We start from the raw sequence: 19,835 nt of genomic DNA, 5'->3' as shown, positions 1-19,835 counted from the left end.
AGAGACAAAAAGAAGGGCCAAAGTGGCCAGCTTTGGTTTCTTTCTGTCTTCCCAAAGAAAGCACAGGCAGAAATCTGCCTGTGTGGGACTTGCCAGCGTCACGTGTTTCCTTGTCTAACTCCCCGTGTAGGAGTGTGTTCAGAGCTGGTCCTTGGACCATGCTTGGTGACAGATGGGGACTTAACCCTGCAAAATGCCTTCTGACTCTTAATCTGCCTTAGCTGTAGTGCAAGATGTTTTCAAGACTCAGATTTGCTGCCCAAGCTAATGAATGGCCCCAAACCACACATCTGCACTTGTCAGCCTCTGAGTCTGTCTGCCATGTGAGAGCTGCAGAAACGGGCTTTTAGGTTTGTCTGTAGGCCTGGAGCAGGCTCTCTGAGTGTCCTCTCCTTCCTGTACACTCACAACTGAGAACTGAGACCCACAGCTTATTCTTACTTGTATGTAGAGCTAGTTGCCCAAGTAAGTTCTCTGAAAAGCATTCAGAGCAGCAGTTAGAGTATAAAAATGGCCGGGCTTTCCTATGTCTTGAGCCGCCATTCCCTTCAAAACTAATCATTGCCTTGTTAAGATGATATATAGAAATCAAATATATATGATCACTATGAGTCCTTTTAAAGCAAAAATTGAGATACACTGAAATGTCTAACAGAGACTGGATGATTAAAAATTCTGAAATAGGATTGAGGGCATAGTGACAGAGCACATGCCTGTCTTTCCCGGGACTCTGGGTTCCATAGAGAAGCACTGTAAAAATAAAAATAAAACCTCCTCAGGGCTGGGCCAGGGTGTGGCTCAGTGATGGACAGCTTGCCTGTTGTACTAGAAGCCACAAGTTTCATCTCAGGACCATCAAAAAGTAAAATAATAATAAAGAAAAAGTCGTGAAACATTTGATTATAAATTATTGAAACTATGAAACTTCAAGACAAGAGTTTCTCTGTGTAGCCCTGGCTGTCCTGGAACTCACTCTGTAGACCAGGCTGGCCTCAAACTCAAGAGATCCACCTGTCTTTGCCTCCTGAGTGCTGGGATTAAAGGCGTGTGCTACTGCTACTCTGCCCAGCTAAGCAAGTATTTTTTGTTTTTTGGTTGGTTGGTTGGTTGGTTGGTTGGTTGGTTGGTTTGGTTTTGGTTTTTTTGAGACACGGTTTTTCTGTAGCTTTGGAGCCTGTCCTAGAACTTGCTCTTGTATACTAGGCTGGCCTCGAACTCACAGAGATCCTTCTGCCCTGCCTTCTGAGTGCTGGGATTAAAGGTGTGCGCCACCACCGCCTGGTTGCAAGTATTTTTTTACAATTAAATCTGAAAGTTTAATTAGTAACAGCAGATGTGGTAGTGCATGCCCATAATCCCAGCACTCCGGAGGTTGAGGAGGGAGGATTGTGACGACCCTATCGCAAAACAAAACAGACTAAAAATTTGTCACATAAGAAAATGCTTATGACAGAATGTTTTAGACAAATACCAAGAGCGGACCTCTAGAAGTCCTGTACAGTACAGTAGTTCTGTAGGCCATTATGGCCCACATGCTCATGTGAAATCCTAGAAGGGAACTCTGTGACCCTCGGACACCTCGGTAGTATGGCACTGTGTAGTACAATTATGAAGGGTTGGGATGTAAAGAAATGAGCTTGCTGATCTTCCTCGTATGGGGATCAAGCTGTAGGAACGAGCACAGGTCTGTGGCTGCCCACATAGCAGGGGAGCACGCCCTTCTGATCTGTGGGAAGGAGGGTGCATGCCCTGTACGTGTGTGGTAAAGATCCCACATTGGGGCACTCAGACACCCACTCAGGCCATTGAGGAGTTTACCGGCATTTGGTTTCCTGATACGGTCCATGCTCATGGCAGGTAAGGTTGGAAAATGCAGACACAGTCCCCTGCTTCCCTCCCACTATGGTGGCAGCGGCTGGCAGTAATGGTGACTTCTTGGGACACTAGTGAGAGGCTCTTCTTGAAGGCCTTGAAAATTGCCTCTTTTCTGTCATCCTTGTGTGCTGAAAGGGAGGAAGGGCACAGGTGACTCAGGATGCACTGCCACTAGACTTAAAACTGAGCTCGGTGTGTTCCCAAAGGACCGTCATAGAGTGAGCAGCCATCCCTCATTGCAGGCAGTGGATGAGAGTCCTCAAAGGCTGGCTCTCCTCAGCTTACTTAGACTCCAGTGTCTCCATACTCCTCTGCAGTACCGGGGGGTTGGTGGGGCACTCCTGGGATGAGCTGGACTCAGTGGGCTTGCCAGATGAAGAGATCTGCTACAAAATCACTGACATCTCTGTCAGAAGCAACTAGAAATTGACATGCAGTATCAGTGGCATTCACACATAATACTACAAAACAGAAAACAGAATACTGAGTAAATTTTTTGATACTGAATGTTATGTTATACTGATATGTTCACAGGTGGGAAGGCTCAGTGGTATGCGGGTGCTGGGCCTCCCCTAAATGGCCACTTGATTCAGTGCAAGCCCTGATCAAAGTTCCAGGGAAACTGTTTTGGCAAAAATTATGAGCTTTAAATATGGAGAGAAGCAATGAAAACTCCAAAACTAGAAATTCTGCAATAGAGCAAAGCTGCAGGGCTCACACTGTCCAATGTCAAGACTGTCAAGTTAGTAATCAGGGATGGGTATGGACCTGGAACACGGACAGACACATAGATCAGCAGGGTAGAAATAGAGAGAGACAGCCACACGAGCAGGTTCCATTGATTTCAGCCAAGGCGTGAAAACAGTCCAGTTCAGCAGAGACATTTCAAAGAAACACCTTACCAACAGAGTGAATTTTGTTCCTACATGTAAACCCTAAACTACAAACCTTTGGGTTACACAGAGCCTTTAATAAGATACAGAAACCACAAGTCATACAAGAAAACAAAATGATGAGTTTGGACTTCATCAGATAGATACTCTGGCAGCCCTCATGGCCGTCCTCAGCTACACAAGCACATTTGAACCCAGACTGTATACACGAACTCTGTGTCTTAGTTGGGATTTTTATTGCTGCGATGATACACCATGACTGAAAACAACTTGGGATGGGTTTGTTCAACTTTGAAAGTGATCTTCTGAGAGACAGAGAGGGCCTCCACACAGAAGTCTGTGCCATGCTGTGCTGAATGGAAGGTTCTCTGTGGTCTATGGATCTGCCTCTCTAGAACAGGCAAAAGCACGGGGTCAGAAGACAGGGCACTGTTTGCCAGAGCCTGCGGCCAAAAGGCAGACTTGACAAGGAGAAGGGGGCACGTAAACATGTTGGGACACTCCAGACTGCTCTGATCTAAAGTGCTGGCAATTATATGACCAACCATTTGCCTAATCCCAAGCCACACCAAAAGAGGGTAAACTGCTTGCAATGCAAGTCAAGCCAACCTGACTTTAGAGAGAGGACTCTTCCTCCCACAGTGCTCAGGTCCTCAGTCATGAGGGCCATCAGAGAGTACACTGTAGGCTTGGGCTCTGATCAGTGCTGCAGAGACCACTGCCTGCCTGAATGAGACTTGGGGGGAGGATGGGGGATCCTGTTAAGGGCTGGGAAGTGGGTGATAGTAGCCAGTGAGAAGCAAAAATGGGGCTCCCGTCCTCGCCTCATGGAAGGACTTGTTTCTCTCTAGTCTTAGGACCAGTGTCAGCACCTTTCCGTGGGGTCCTCCCCACTTCTGCCTTGGCCCAAGCCTTTTTCAGTCTTGATAGTAAAACACTCCTTGACACACCCTGATCCTTATTAATTCCCAAGGCACCAAAAGTAAGACATAGCCCGAAGACCCGTACTCTACACAGACCTGCATATATGACATGTCTTACCTCCTGGTGCTTGAGAGCACAAGTTCTTTGTGACCAGAAGGGGGCTGAGGCCTTGGCTTTCAGCTCCCTCTCAGCTGCGTGTGTCCTCACAGAAGGCTTCAGAGCTGTAATTGATCTTTCTGAGAAGCCAAGAGGTACTGAACTGGCTTGTCAGGGTACTAATCGTGTTATACTGTGAAGCAGGCCACATCCCTCTAGGACAGCGATTCTCAGCCTGTGGGGTCACCACCATCTATGGGGCTGAATGACCAAAGGGGTCACATATCAGATATTTACGATTCATAACAATAACAAAATTGCAGTTATGAAGTAGCAATGAAATGAAAATAATTTTATTGTTGGGGTCACCACAAAGAGGAACTATATTAAAGGGTCACGGCAGTAGGAAAGTTGAGAACACTGCTCTAGAAGCTGTTTGGAGAGAGGATCCCAATAGCCAGGCCTGGATGCTTGTTAACCAAAAGGCAATATTATTCCGCCCAGAAATGATAGAGAGAAAGCGAGGGGTAATGCACAGGAAGGGGATAGTCTGCTGTCCAGTCTCATTCAGGTTTGCTCCACCGATGGCTTGTCACCCCACAGTGGCACCGTGCCTGTACCTTTTCACAGTGTGCTGCTTCCCTCCTCTCGCTGGGCCGTCCTCTGTGCCTTCTGCTACCTCTCACAAGTATAGCAGGTCCTGAGAGAAGGCTCACTTCTGAGTGCTGGGGTACAGAGACGGCCCCTTCCTGCCCCTCACCCCAGGAGACAGAGTCCAGGCCAGTCTTCTGTCACCAGTGACAGTGCAAGTGCCAGCTGTCTGACACCCTCCAGGCTTCTGTGTGCCTGGGTCTTCCCAGAGCGCATCTCCTGCGCACTGAGACCTGTCTGAAGCTGCTCACGATCGCTCCATGTCTTCTCTAGTAAGCTCTACATTGTCATGAAATGACACGCGTGGTTCTCAGTCCACATTTGCTGCAGGGAGCCATTTTTATTTTTTATTTTTTATTTTTTTATTAAAAATTTCCTCCTCTCCCCACCTCCCATTTCCCTCCCCCTCCCTCTCCAGTCCAAGGAGCAGTCAGGGTTCCCTGCCCTGCGGGAGCCCAAGGTCCTCTCCCCTCCATCCAGGTCCAGGAAGGTACGCATCTAAACAGACTAGGCTCCCCAAAGCCAATCCATGCAGTAGGATCAAAACCCAGCGCCATTGTCCTCGGCTTCTCAGTCAGCCTCACTGTCCACCAGCGTCCAGAGAGTCGTTTGATCCATGCTTTTTCAGTCCCAGTCGAGCTGGCCTTGGTGAGCCATTTGTAAACCAATAACCGTTCTCAGGGAGGCAGTGACATGTCCCTGTGTCCAGGGTGGGTGTCCTCCCGTGCAGATGATTTTGCTGGTTGTGTGCGTGTCTCTGCAACTTTTGAGAGGAAAAGAAGGGCGCATAGCAGCAAAACACTGAAAAAGAAACACGGTCCTGCCGGGTCTTCTTCCTGGTGCTGTCTTAAACACGGTCCTGCCGGGTCTTCTTCCTGGTGCTGTCTTAAACACGTCCTGCCGGGTCTTCTTCCTCAGAGAGCAACTGTTCCTGACTGGCCCAGATAGGTCCTCTCTCTGTCTCTCAGCCTGGAGGGAGGAGGGTCTTATCCTGTTTGTTCAATTGATTGTCTCAGTGTTTGGGGAAGTATAAAACTAACACAGCCTCCCAAGAGAATCAGTGAGGTTTATCCACAAGCGCAGCTTGTCAAAACCAGCACCTCTGCCTATGCATGCTGGAGGTCTTTCCCTTGTTGGGAAATCTCAGGACCCCCACTCTACATAGTCTCATCCCGACCCCAATCCTTTAGCCCAGACTAAAGGATCCAGCCCTCCAGTTCTCAGAGAGTAATGTCATTTGTTTGTTATTTTCCTGAGATGTGGACCACTCTGTAGCCCAGGCTGTCTTGGAATTCACCAATAAACCATACTGCTTCGAACTCATAGTGTGCCACCTGCCTTAGCCCCAAGTGTGGAAATCATCGGCACACAGCACCATGCCCAGCTCATAGTGGCTGTCTTCTAGTTGCTGAGCTAATCTGGGGTTTTCTGTCCTTACAGATCCCTGAAGAGCATGATCTGGAGAGTCAGATCCGCAAGGAGCGTGAGTGGCGGTTCCTGAGGAACACTAGAGTCAGAAAGCAGGCCCAGCAGGTCATCCAGAAGGGTGAGTGCACAGCGCCCCCAGGGGCAGGTCTTCCTGCCAGATAGATTCAGCCCAAGGCACTGTGTGTGCTGCCCTTGCAGACCCAGCACACTGACTGGTAGAGGCAGCTGGAACAGGGGTGGCATGGGGGACGAGGAGGCCACCTCATGGGAAGGCTTCTCCTGAAGGACATTCCTGCCCTGGGCTCTCATAGAGGCAAGTCCCGACTAGCTAGTGACCTTCAGAGAAGTATCAGCTCTGCTCTTTGGCATTTCCAGAAAGGGGGTGCAGGCCCTTTTCAGGGCCCTGGGAGCCACATCTCACTAACCACCCGGGATGTCCTTAAAGTGACACGGGCTCCATTTCTCCAAAGCTTTTCTTCAGCGTGTGGCTGTCAGCCCTTCTCTTTGGTCCCTGCTTCCCCCACTTCAGCTCTAGTAAGGTCATGTCAGTGTTGCTGAGATGAGAACTTGGCTCCCTATCTCTTGCAGGCATCAGCAGACTGGATGATCAGATCTTTCTGACAGGAACCCTGGCGTCCCCTCTGTGGTCAATTCCACCCCTTTACACCATGCATAGCTGTCGCCGACAAGGACAGCATCTGGTAGGCACGGCTTCAGTTCACCTTGCTGTCTTCCCTCCCTTCCCCTGGCACCCAATTCGGACTCACTTGGGCTGCAACTGCAAAGGAAAGGCCAGGCAGGGGTACTTGCTCCCTACCTGTTCTACAGGAGCACATGGGTGGCCGAGGATCCCTGAGAGAGAATGGAATTTAAAACTTACAGCAGGTTCTGACCTGGTGTAATGGGAACTGCCACTGTCGCGAGTTCATAGTTATAAATGTCTAGAGAGCTCCCTTCCCCCTCTTTGTTTTGTTTTTAAGTTGCGGGTAAACTGTGTGTGACAGGAAACTGGGCATCTTAACCATTTGCTGTCAGTGCAACATGCATACTGTGAAGGCCAACCCCACCCCCACCTCCAGAATGTTCTCCATCCCCCATACCCAAACCGCACAATGGGCACCAGTCCTCCAATCAGGTGCCATCGGCACCATCCTTTCTTTGTCCCCAGGGACCTCCTGCGAGTGGCTCTGTGGTCTGTCCCTAGTGACTGTCTTCTTTGTCTCCAGGGACCTCCTGCGAGTGGCTCCTTGGATCTGTCCCTAGGGACTGTCCATCTTTCACCTTCATCTCACGGCTCAGACCGTAGCATTTGTCATAGCATTTCCTCCTTTTGGGTCTGCTGAAATTCTTTTGTGAGGCTTCCCACACTCTCGGCTGAGCAGGGTGCTCAAGTGGCTCCTTTGCACACAGGTGTGGGAGTACCCACCATCTCAGGTCCCTGCGTTCAGTTCCAGAGGAACGTGCCAGGGGTGAAATGTTGTGCCAGTCTTTCCTCGTGGACCACACTGTACCTTCCCGCCAGTAGTACACAAGCTCCTCACGCACAGTGGCCATCTCGCGGGTGTGAGGCGGTTTCCCACTGGGGTTTGGGTTTGTTTCCCTAGTGACTGTCTCTCTGTCATCCGTCTTCTCTTCAAGCTTTTGGGACTGGGAGAAAGGAGAGAAGCTGACTACTTCCACAATGGCAACCCTCGGTATACCAGGGTCACCGCCATGGAGTACCTGAATGGCCAGGACTGCTCTTGCTGCTGACAGCCACAGGTGAGCCGGACTGGTGTGGCCCTAGGCCTGAGGGGCATCTTTTTCTGTTTCTTCTCTCCCTTTTTCATAAAACACTGCTCACCAAGGTTCCATCATTCTGAAGTGTGACATTTGTGAGGAAAAGAGCTTGAATACAAGGCAGGATGTTGGTCAGGCTCTAGACCATCTTCCACCAAGTGTCCCTGGCCCTTCCATGACCTGGAAATGCCATGTCAGCCTCTAACCTCCTAACCTTCATGGGGGATCCACATGGGCCCCAGATAACACATGAAAGCCAAGGAGACATCCTAGGCTATAATGTTCACAAGGGCCCATTGCTGCTCCCAACCTTTGGCTCCATGAGCTCCCCTCCTCCCATGACCGTGAAGAGGGATTACAGCTCCCAGGCCAGATCTGTCCACCTTTGCAGGCCAGCTTCCTGCTTCCTGAAGATGGCTGAGGAGGGGGGTTCCAGACACAGGAGAGGCTCTCACTGTCTTCTTGTTTGGTTCCTTTCCCCCTGAAGTACTCATCAGTCCCATGCTCAGTTTTGAACAGTAGTCTCCTGACTCACTTTCCCTAGGTTGATGGTAGGTGTACTTTTGCTGTTGCTTTGTGTTGTGTCCCCTTGTGTAAGACACCCTCGCACATACCCAGTCCAGCCTCAAGCCCACTCTAGAGCCAGCGATGACCTTGAACTCCGCTCTTTTCCTCTTTCTCCCAAATTCAGGGATTACAGCGAGTGTTACCCTACCCCATGTTATACACTGCTGTGAACTGAACCAGGGCTTCCCAGCCACAGTTGTTTCCAGCCCTTTGACAACACAGGGCCTAGATCGGGGACCATTTGGTGGTAGAGGGCTTGCTGGCTCACAAGCCCCCACACAAACTACAGAAAGAGAATGACACCAGCACCATAACCTCCTGCTGGTGAGAAGCTGCTGTCAGGTCAGAAGGTGGTGGCAAGGGCCCTGATCCCACAGTCCCAGCTTCCCTCTGTCCTCATCCGGGGCTGGACTTGGTTCCTGCGCCACTTGAGACCACTGATAATCCCCGAGTATTGAGCATGACTTACAAATATATGGTTTATGTTCACACTTCAAAGGGGAAACCTACTCCGGAAATTAATCTGACAGTCCTACAGCCCAGCCCTGAGGGATGCAAGTGGATACCCAGGCAGGACTCAGAGAGCAACTGGAGGGTGGCACAGGTGGGCCTCCAGTCCAGTAGCCCAGCACACAGCAGGCTGCCACGTCCACATCCACTGTAGGGAAGGCCAGGGAGTGGCTCCTGGCTTCCTGCAGAGCTGGTCACAGCCTCGGTCATGCTCATCCAGCTCAACCAGTGTGCAGAAACTTAGCAGTCACCGGGATCAGAGCCCAGAGGTGCTGTTGAGATGCAGTCACCGGAAGGGTCCTTTGTGACTGGGGGTCCATGACTCTTGTGTTGAGGCACATTGGAGACCTGTTTGTCTGCCGAGCTGCTGGAGTCTGGGCTTTCTTGACCTGGCAGAGGCTGACCTTGTCTTTTGCAGACAGGTTAGTCCCTGCTACTTAGTGGTATAGGCTGCCTGTTCCCAGGGACTTTGGGGACATTGCTTATACCCCAGCGTCCCCTTCAGTGTCAACACGGTCAGCTTCAGTCAGCGTCCTGAGTGGGAGTGCTCCATCTTGTTTTCTGGTTTGTTTTGTTTGTTGTGAGTGTTCACTGACAGAGTGCTCATCTCCCTGTTTCAGTGAAGACGTACGGCCCTAAAAGTCTGTCTAGCAAAGTCACACCCAGGACCCCCAGCACCAGTGCTGTCCAGGAGCGACCTATACACAGTGGGGCTGGGGACCCTAGGGGCAAGCTAGGCCTTCAGAAGGTCAGGGTCAGATTGAGATTCTCAAGGCACCAAGGGGGAGGAAGTGGAGAGAAGAGGAGAAAACAAAGTTGAACGGCATCAAGTGCTAGAGTGCCTTTGACTCAAGGGAGACACTGTAGAAGGGCCTCCTCCTTTCTAAGCCTCTAAAAGCAAGGCAGACGGGGTCTCACGTGTTTTGGTGTGATGAGCCAAGCAACCGTCCTCTCTAACCTTAGTCAGGCTGATAAATGTGCAGAACACCAAGGGCAGTGTGGACAAGGATGAAGGCCCCAAAGATTTGTCCTCTGGAAAACTAGGTCTCACACACTGAGGCACTGGACCAGAGAGGAAGGAGTGAGGAGGTGATACAGCTCCTCACCCAGCTTCTGTCTCGAAGAGAGAGCGGTCCATGCTGCTGGCTCTGGAAGAAGTGACCGTGCAGCCAAGCACTGACCTGTGGCCTGTGGTTTCCAGTGCTGGGGTCTACCATGAACTCATCTCCCTGTACAGCTCTCTCTCCTGATCACCCACATCAGCACAGCCGGGCCAGGCATCCAGAACCCTGCATCTGTGTCTTAGAGATGGGGTGGACACACCTCCAGGGCACGGGCTCATACTGCTTTTCTCCTTCCCTAGATGATGGTGCCATCAGGGTCTGGAAGAATTTTGCTGATTTGGAAAAGAATCCAGAGATGGTTACTGCATGGCAGGGGCTCTCAGACATGCTACCAACAACACGAGGTGGGTCAGGCTCGTAGACACGCTACTGGTAGTATCAGGTGGGCCTTTGCTCCTCGGCAGAAGGCCATCCAGAACTGTGGAAGACATTTATGATGCCTCCAGGACACCCATTCCCTTCTGAGTTTCCAAAACCATCCAGTGGTCTCCCCTGGAAACCACAAGAAGAGGAAAACTCCAGGATTCCAATGCTCTGCCATGTTCTCAGTTTGCCCAAGTTGTAGGCAGCCCTGCGCATGGCCACGTATGGCTTGGGAAAGCACGGCTGCTGGCTGCGCACGAAGGTGGCATGGCGTCCTCCTTGTGCCAGTTGTGTGCTTCCCAGGACCACTGAGTGGTAGTCTCCACCTTGGGGAGAAGTCCAGCCACACTCCCACCTGCCTGGGCTGATGAGACCTGTGGTCTCCAGAGCTGTGGGAAGGGAAACCTGAGTGGCCTGCAATCTCCTTGTAGAAGTCTAAGCTGACTGAGATGAGGAATGAGTGAAGCCCAGAGGGTGCTCAGGGAGTCACGCTTCAGGAGGTGTCCTCTCTGTAGGCATGTGCCTCCTGCAGCACTGACGACCAGGGGGGAACTAACTCCTGCCCCGTGGCTTCTGCCGAGTTAACATTCCGTGGACCTGCATGTGCTCTACCAGAGGCTCGAGCTTAAATCTGTTGCCTTAGGTACCTTGGGTAGAGAACCTTGCTTTGTAAACACTGCTTGATGGAGGTCCGTGCCCATGTGAAGAGAGGGACCTTTGGAGAATTCCTGAGAGCTGAGTCAAGTTGCCCACTGGCCGTCCTCCTGCCTCAGTCCCTCAGTAGCTGGGATGACGGGCACATGTCACTGCACTTAGCTAAGAGCTCGTTTCCCTGTGTCTGTCTGCTCTTCATCTCCATTTTGGTAGCCAGGACGTTCTCCTCGGTGTCTTACTCAGTGCTAGCATACAGGTGGCCATGGCCTGTATAAAACCCCTGCTTTTCCTAAGAACCTAGGACCTTGGTGTCGGACTTGGCCTGGGGGCCACTGAAAAGTGATATGCTTTTTGTGCCTCAGAACTGCAGAGCTGTATTTGGTGGACAGAGACTGAGTCCTGTGATGCAGTTCCTGGGTGGAGTGTGTAAGGTCCTGGGAGAGCACGGTGCTCACCTGAACGCTTATTGCACCAGCCTTGCCTTACGAGAGTGAGAGGGATTGCCCAGCATGCCCCATCCTGTCTGTTTCTCCAGGAGCTGGCATGGTGGTAGACTGGGAACAAGAGACTGGCCTGCTTATGAGCTCAGGAGACGTACGCATCGTCCGAATCTGGGACACTGACCGTGAGACAAAAGTGCAGGGTACCACTCCAGCCCTGCTCCCCCAGAGCAGACCTCGTCCCTGTCAAAGAGAACCAGACAAGTTGCAGTGGGTGACTGCTGCCCAGCTGTCTGTCTACAGGGAAACAGACAGGAGATGGCATCTTGCTGCCAGGCGAAAAGCTAATTACCTCTGGATGCACAATGATTATGGCACTTTGACCCTGCGTTACAGCATAATTAAGCTGTGCTGATCCAAATTATCTCCAAATATTGTTTTCTCTGTGCAAATTAGGGAATACAGAAATCAGTAGGGTGAAATATCTTAGATGAGAACAGCTAATTGTTTGGCCGTCTGCATGCTTCCTTACCTGTGGTGCTGGGCACAGAAGGCGGGGCTTCATGTGTGCCAGATACCTCCCTGGGCTGCCACTGGGCTAGAACTCCACCCCTTACTTAAACTGTCTTTCATTTTCAAGACATAATATTACTGTGTAGACCAGTCTGGCTCCAAATTTTCCATTTTAATAGCGTGCATTGGTTTTGCCTCTGAACCAGGGCTTCTTTGCCAGAGTCCAGTTGCACCTTGTCCTTTGGATTCCAAGGCAAAATCACAGATACGTAAGGACATCACGTAGGTAGCGAGGGATAGCTGTATTCCAGTGTCAGAGCAGCCACAGAGCAGAGTCTGTCCTCAGTGTTCTCCAGCCTGCCCTTCCAAGTGGGGCCTGGACAGCTGTGGGTTATCTCTGCAGAGCAAAGGGCAGAGGCCGGCAGGAATGATAAGAACTGGCATGATTGAGGCCTGTCCTTCCATGGTCTCCTCAGCCCCCACGATGCCACCAAACAGTTGAAGTAAAACACTGTCTTCCAGGGTCTCTGCTAGTAGGGGAGATAGTGCCTGATTATTCCTACTTCTTGGGGGCTGTGTGGTACCCTTGGGCCCTGCAGGTGCAGTGCCTCTTTGGGTGGTCATTACATCAGCTGCAAAGGAGGGAACATGGCTCTTTCACATCTCCCCACCCCCATTCCCATGAGTTCCTCTTGGGCTCCCCCATCTGGGGTAAATAGCTCTTTCCCTCTGAGGCCCATTTCCTTTCTCTCTCCCATTCATCACCCCCTGCCCTTCTGCAGTATTTACAGCACCAAGGGAGCAGAGAAGCAGTTCCTCAGCTCTTCCCTGACTTAATTAGGGGTTTGAAGAGAGAGCTAACGAGACTCCCTCCCTGCCAAAATGTGCTTCGTCTTTCTTTTCAGGAAAGGGGGGATGTTGCTGGAAAGTTTAATTGGCACTGAGAGCAAGGCATCCCCACAGTTACCTTCCAGGCTGTGCCCAGGCACGGGCTCACAGGCTCTGCTCAGCCTGGCCTGCAGGCTCAGGCTGATGGCAGACACTCAGCTGATGGGGGCATGCCTGCTACCCTGTAGCCCTGCTTTACCCTTGACCCAGCTCCTCCTGCCTCTGCTAGCCTTGTAGGTAGAGACCTGTTCTTAGCCTGAGGGAGGTGGGTGTGGCCAGCTGGAGGCCCCTCCTCCCTCCCTCACCGCTCTCTTTTGGGCTTAGGACATTCCCACGGGTGCCGACAGCTGTGTGACAAGTCTGTCCTGTGACTCCCCACCCGCTCGCTCATTGTGGCTGGCCGGGCGATGGCTCCATCCGGGTCTATGACAGGAGGATGGCACTCAGTGAATGGTAACTGCCACACCTCCCCCTCTCCTCTGTGCTGCTCAAGCTCCTTCCATTTGGCAGAGGCCACCCCGCTGCCAGCGAAGGGGTCAGCAGTTCACAGTGGCGCTCTGCCAACAGAGATGCTTCATTGGGCCAGCCTTCACCCTCCTCTGCCAGGCGTGTGTGGTCCATTCTCCCACCCTTACCGGCACCCAGTCATCTCGCAGCCCTGTGTCCTGCCTCCCAGAGAGACAGAGGAGCAGTGTGGCCTTCTCACTAAGCGCTGCCATCTAAGGCGGGGGCTAGTAGCTTCCTCAGCCCAAAATGGCACCCAGACTTCAAGGCAGACTGGGGAAATTGGAGGCTGGACAGATGAGGGGAGTGACCTAGTACAGCCTAGCTAGTGGCTCCAACTCTTGAGTTTCCTTCTGGGGCTCTGCCCAGGACAGGGCTGCCAGGTCCAGTTTACACCTGCTTCTCCTAGCCCTCCCCAGCAATGCGGGGAGAGAAGAAACTGGGCTGGGCCAGTCATGACCGCACCTTCCTCCTCTAGCCGAGTCATGACTTACGGGAGCACACAGCCTGGGTGGTCAAGGCCTACCTGCAGAAGCACCCTGAGGGCCACATCGTGAGTGTGTGACGTTAAGGAGCAGCAAATGCAGAAGACATTTGCTGGGAAAACATTATTTTCCCTCGTTTAAATATGTCCCTGGTATTCAAACAGCTAGGGGCTGTGGCATTTCTGGGCAGTAATTGACTCTGCTCTGCAGCTGGCCAGAAAGGTCAGAGTACAGAGCAAGAGGGTGTGTGTGTGTGCATATGCATGTGCGTGCGTGTGCACCACACAACACACACCAGGAAGTCTGAGCTGAGCTGAGCTGAATAAGATGAGCAGGCAGGTGTGTCCCTCCTGCATGCACAAGGGCAGCAAAGAACATTGCACCTGGCAACACGTCCCCAAGCAGGCTGGCTGCCCCAGCAGACTGCCTTGTCGCCAGCCAGCCTCCTGCACATAAATTCAGCCTGCCGCTCAGTAAATACCGTGCTGAGGAGCCGCGCGTCTTTATTTGCCTGTTAAAGAGACAGCAAAGCGTGATTTACTGTCACAGAGACAACCGCTCCTCAGTGATCGCTGCCCCCATCTATAGCGTGACGCAAAGCATAGCTCTTGGAGTGCACATGGAAACGACAGGCTACACAGCCTTGGCGGGGCAGCCACCAGGCTCCCTCTGCCCTATGGGCTCCACTTCATGAACCCCAGCCTCTGTGCATTCAGCTCCTGCCCTTGCTCGTAGCCTTTCTCTGACCCTGCTGTGTCCTGCTTTGAGTGAGCACAGCAGCTATCTTTGGTATCAGTCCTGGCCTTTTCCAGGTGGGAGGGGGCAGCTTGATAGGAGCCCTGACTGCCATAGCCAGTGGGATAGCAGGATGGGGGGCTGTGGAGCACCACCTGGGACGCCCTTGATAGGGGCCCCCTGGGAGTCTACATAGCTTTGGCCTACCAGCATGACACTTCACATGGCAAAGTACCACGTCCCCATAAGCCAGGTCCCTTCCAGGGGGCTCCAGGAGTGTACCTAAAGTTCCACAACAAGGGTGACTGTGGTTCTCCTTCGCAGCGTCAATGGAGATGTGCGCTCTCTTTGACCTCGGATGCCCGAGTCCGTGAATGTGATGCAGATCGTGAAGGGACTGACCGCCCTCGACATCCATCCCCAAGCAAACCCTGATCGCCTGGTAGGTACTCCATGCAGCCACTGCGTCTGAGCAGAGTGCCCTGTCAGACGCGCACAGCGCTTGGGCTCTGTCCTCACACGGTGTTGCCTTTGGAGGAGGACGGCTTAGAGTGCAACTGTGCTTCCGTGAGATAAAAAGCAGGAGCTCTCCGTGCCTTCTCTAGCCATGAGAGCAAGCACCACCACCTCCCTTGCTGAGGGTGACATACAGGTGGGCCTCCTGGCCTGTGTCCCATTGCTGCAGACCCTGGTCCACAGGAAGACAGAGGCTGATGTCTGGTATCTCTCCCTCCGCAGTGGCTCCATGAACCAGTTCACAGCCATCTACAACGGAAACGGGGAACTGATCAACAACATCAAGTACTACGATGGGTTCATGGGCCAGCGAGTCGGGGCCATCAGCTGCTTGGCTTTCACCCACACTGGGTCCGTACCTGGTGGCCTTCACTCCCGGGTTTCTGGGGAGGTGGGAGAGGAGTCAAGTGGTGGAGACCCTTCCCGGCTCAGGAATATAAAGAGCTGAGATAAGCCTGGGTTCTCCAGAAAACCATCGCCCTGACCCCTAGAAACCAAACTCAGTTCTTAATACGCAGGTAAGAATAGACAGCGCAGAGGGAGAAGCAGCAGGTGCCCCGGGCCCCTTTCCATAGCTGCGGTCACTCGTGGTGGACTGTTAGGTTGGTTAGGATTTTGCAGAGTGGGTTTCACTCTGCTGAAGTGCACAGCGTCAGATTCCCAGAACTGTCCCAGTGGGGCGATCCTGAAAAGAAGCTGCAGGGAATTGTGGGGTAGTATGCAAATTGCCTGTAATGGAATTTGGATGATACATCATCCCTGCTAGAATCCGGCAGTTAATGGCCTTCATTCCTGTGCCTGTGTGGAGTTCAGAGGTATTACGGTTAGTTTGGTGCCTCCCGGCTAGAGCTGGGAACAGCGTACAAGCAGCCTGCTCCCTTCCCCTCACCCCGAGCTGCAGCTTCCACCTAGCCGAGGCCCCGCTCATTTCGCTCGCTTGTCCGCTCTCTCCTCAGCCTCATCTGGCAGTAGGAAGCAACGACTACTACATCTCTGTGTATTCGGTGGAGAAGCGCGTCAGATAGCGGCACCCGGGACTCCTGCCAGGCTGCAGCCACCCTCTGCTGTACATAGTGAACCAAACTGCACTGCTTGGGTTGCAGTGCCCACCCACCTACCCGCCCTGCAAACCCTGGCCAACTGAGGAGGGGGCTCGCACTTCTTCCTGTCTGTCCTCACTGTAATGTACAAGTCCAGAGCAGGGAGGGTTTGATGCTGCTTCCCATCAAGAACCAGCACCCAGGCCCCAAGGACCTCAGGATGCTTCTCAGTGCATCGTGGTCCTTCTGTCCTGCTTCCTTCTGAGGTTTTACAAAGGGTACATTGGTTTTTTCCATGTGGTCAAAGCATTAGTCCGCAGGACAGGTGGAGCCCTGTAGAAAAGCTGCATTTGGGGCTCCTGAGCGCCATGCCCAGCCCCACTGTCCTCTCAGTGTGGACAAGAACCCCTCAGAGTAGGCTGGGCAATGCTGGGAAATGGAAGAAAGAAGAGGCTGAGGGAGGAGAGGGGAGGCCTCTCCTGCTCCCCAGTGTGGGAATGTCTGAACCTGGCCCTCCTAGGGCACTGAGGCTGCCCGACACACCCACCTCATCACGAGGTACATAATGATGGGTGTGAGAAAGGGGCCCCCTTCCTGCACAGCTAGACTTCCGAGGTCCAGTCTGGGCCTCTCATGACTGGTTACGGAAAGGGCTGTCGTGACTCTGCACAGATGAGGCAGATGTGTAGAAGTAGCTGTGCCTGCACCTGTCAGGCTCATTCTGACGTGCTTCTCTCCCATAGGGAGTGGGCCACAGCCCCTAGCTCGCTGGTTTGTGCCACACACAGGCACACACGCATGCAGCCACACAACCTCCCCATCCATGCCCAAGCACATGTGGGTGCCCTGGTCTTCCTGTCTGTGTGCACTTAGGGTGCACACACGTTGCAGGCTCACGGTCTCCCCCCCCCCCCTGCACAGGTGTGGGCGCTGTGGCTGCTGCAGGTGTCCTCATGCAGACCTCACGCTCATCACACGGTTCAGAGGCCTGCACTGGACCCTAGATGCGTGTGAGCAGCAACAGCCCTGTTGATGGTGTGACTAAGGCTGCGTGATGCAATCTGTGATGTGGATGAGCTTCTCAGCAGTGTCCTGGTGTGCTGGCGTGTGTCTTTGTTCACACACAAGTGAGGGCCATGACATTCAGCCTGGATGGAGCACAGCATTGCTGAGGAGGAGCTGCACACAAGCGGGCCGGGCACAGTAATGATGTTTTGAAAAGCATTTTCCGTTTTCCCCTGGGAATCAGGATCTTTCAGAGGAGGACAAAGTGTCCTTAATCAGTTCTGCCTATGGGAGTCCAGTGTTCCAGGGCTGGAACAGTGAGGGCAGAGGCTGGGTCCTGTGCTGTGCTCTGTTTTAGTCAAGAGCATCGTCCATGTGAAGGGATCCCGCAGGCAGTGCTGGCTGACTACAGGGCCAGGTGGGGGCCGGACAAGCAGGACAGGAGACCCTTGTGCAGAAGGGGCTCCAGAGGAAGACAGCAGCTTGGAGTCGGGAAGGCCTTAGAACCACCCCGACACAACCAGGAGCCCACCTGCCCAGTCTCCGCAGAGCGCTCCAGTGGGGGACACGCCGGGACCTTCCGCAGCTGAACTCCAAATGTGGTCCAGCTCAGTCCCTGTCTAACTGGGGGTTTCTGTCTTGGCAGCACGGGGCCTCCTGAAGGGTTGGGGGGGGTCGCCTCCCTTCCCTGGTGGAGCTGCAGAGCTTTGCATCTTGCCCAGGGGCTGGGGCCTTCGCTGGTCTAATGGAAAACTCAATCATGAAGCTAACCGAGGCTGGAGAGAGCGCTGGCCTAGAGTTCATTGTCTCTATTTGTTTCTCCAAAAGGAGAGCTGAAGGACTGACCAGACATGGAGCTGCAGTTGAAGCTCAAAGCAGTGACAAGCAGCGAAGTGTTAATAAATAATAAAAGCCGTGAGAAGAGGACTGTGCCCCTGAGAGCTGAGGGTGGGAGGGGCTGGGCCCCAAAGGGCTATGCAGTCATGGCTCTGAGTTCCCTGGTCCCCTGGGGTGGGGTGGGAGAGTCTTAGCCCAAGACCGATGTAAGTGAATGCCCCAGGACAGGGCCACTGCACTAGCCCTCCTGAGCCTGGGTGGAAAGGAAGAGGTGGTGGTTGTCATGGATACCTTGAGGCATCGTGACTGGGATTTCTCTGCTAGCTCAGGCTTGTCATTAATAAGGTTGCCCGCATTTACACAGACCAGTTTTCACATGCTCGTCCCCATTTTTCTGTTAACAATGCCGCCTCTCTGGGTTAAGACCAAGCAGAGGAGGTGAGCGGTGTACAGCGACTTGGGGGAAGAGAGGCCGACGGCTGTGTGGTCCTGTGAGGGCCAGCAGCAAACTCGCTGTGGGTCCAGAGGCCCAGCCGCTCCTCCAGGCCAAACACCCCGCCCTCAACAAGTCTGAGGGCACAATCTGCCCACTGCACACACCTGTATCCCCATCCTCCAAAGATGGCCCATGGAGGCCAGAGGGAATTGGCCTTCTGGTTCATACTGATTTGTTTACTGGTCTGGTCAGAACCCGCGTGTTTCCAGAAAGTAGACTGGCACCTCAGGTGTGGAGGGCAAGGAGGATGGCCTCAGAAGGCCAAGAGTGCATGGAGGAGGGGCAGGGCCTAAAGGACTGCGCTGTCTCTCCCCTTGCAGCCCTTCACAGGTCATCAGTGGCAGCTGTCCCTGTGGGGAGAACAGAACCCAGACCCACCGGGATGGCAATGTGCAGACACAGGAGAGGTCCTGTCTCAGGAGGAGCAGTCTGGACACCCAGGCTTGAGACTTTGCCCTCCTAAGACTGCTTACCCAGTGTCAGGCGTTGTCGGTATCGACGGCCATAGTGGCCTGGTATACTAATGTTGCTAGCACTTCCAATCAGCATCCTGCCCTTGAAGCTCACTCTGGCCTTCTATCCACCCATGTCCCTTAGAAAGTCGGGCAGTAATTGCAGGTGGTATGGTACCCGGGAAGTGTCTATGGATCTTGTGTGGAAGAGCCTTTGACATGATACAGCCAACAGCATCCTGTGGTCCTGGCGCCAGCCAGAGCTGGGTCTGTGCTTCCTTGGCTAGGAGAAAGAACCTCTGTCCACAGCTGGCCTGCCATGGCCTCCCTGTCCAGTGACCCTCAGACCACCACTGCTCTGCGACCACCGCCGAACCCAGGACTCTGCCCCAACCTGCCCTGCTCCCTCCTTTAAGAAGGAGCCTTACTCAGCATCCCAATGCTGCCTGGCCCCCTTTTAGTGGCCACTATGTGACCTGGGCCTAAGACTAGCCCCCACACTGGGAAGAATGACGGTTCAGTCCATGAGTGCCCTGCACACCGTGATATCGCTACAACAGTGGTGAGCTGGGCGAGAGCTCTGAGAACATGTGCTTACATGTCGCCTGTGTCCTGGCGTGAATCTAGGGGCCCTACATGCTCCACCCACCCTCTTCTGTCAGCCTGTACAGCCCCCCCCAAGCTGTCCATGTTACCCCGACAGGAAAGTCTGCTCTCCATCCCAGCCCACACCCCTCCCTCACATGGCAGGACTATAGCAAATTCAAACAGACCGAGGCTCCACTAGAGCTCCAGGGACCCATCCTCCAGAAATCTCTGAAGCTACCATGACAGCCCCTAAATACTCTCAAGCCTCATGAACCTGCTGGGCCCAAGAGCCCCAACATCCCCTGGGGTTCCGCATTGTTGACAATCAAGTGCCCCTCGTATGTAGCCAGGAGGCTACCAACACCTGAACAAGCAGAAACTGACAAATCTTCCAGGAGGGCAAAGCAGCTTACGATTTTACAGCCCCTTCTCTAGTAGTGCCGGGCATCCAGCTCTCGAGAGGGAGTGTGTA

General features: G+C 53.2%; 1 protein-coding gene across 1 annotated transcript in view; it reads left to right on the top strand.

Moving 5' to 3' along the window:
- The window catches only part of Rptor (regulatory associated protein of MTOR complex 1), a 294,241-nt gene extending 276,327 nt beyond the window's left edge, over positions 1-17,914 (top strand). The window contains 18 exon segments of the mRNA XM_038328288.2: positions 5,880-5,985; positions 6,456-6,485; positions 6,488-6,514; positions 6,517-6,568; positions 7,506-7,531; positions 7,534-7,605; positions 7,608-7,628; positions 10,087-10,191; positions 11,400-11,507; positions 13,031-13,106; positions 13,108-13,158; positions 13,688-13,701; positions 13,704-13,770; positions 14,754-14,859; positions 14,861-14,871; positions 15,168-15,277; positions 15,280-15,296; positions 15,902-17,914. Of these exon segments, the coding sequence (XP_038184216.1) occupies positions 5,880-5,985; positions 6,456-6,485; positions 6,488-6,514; positions 6,517-6,568; positions 7,506-7,531; positions 7,534-7,605; positions 7,608-7,628; positions 10,087-10,191; positions 11,400-11,507; positions 13,031-13,106; positions 13,108-13,158; positions 13,688-13,701; positions 13,704-13,770; positions 14,754-14,859; positions 14,861-14,871; positions 15,168-15,277; positions 15,280-15,296; positions 15,902-15,970 (1,068 nt within the window). The 3' untranslated portion in view covers positions 15,971-17,914.
- The last annotated feature ends 1,921 nt before the right edge of the window (positions 17,915-19,835 follow it).

Source organism: Arvicola amphibius, chromosome 4, assembly GCF_903992535.2.
Source record: "Arvicola amphibius chromosome 4, mArvAmp1.2, whole genome shotgun sequence".
Taxonomy (NCBI): Eukaryota; Metazoa; Chordata; class Mammalia; order Rodentia; family Cricetidae; genus Arvicola; species Arvicola amphibius.
Note: the sequence above shows the minus strand (reverse complement) of the source record. Positions and strands in the feature narration are given on the sequence as shown.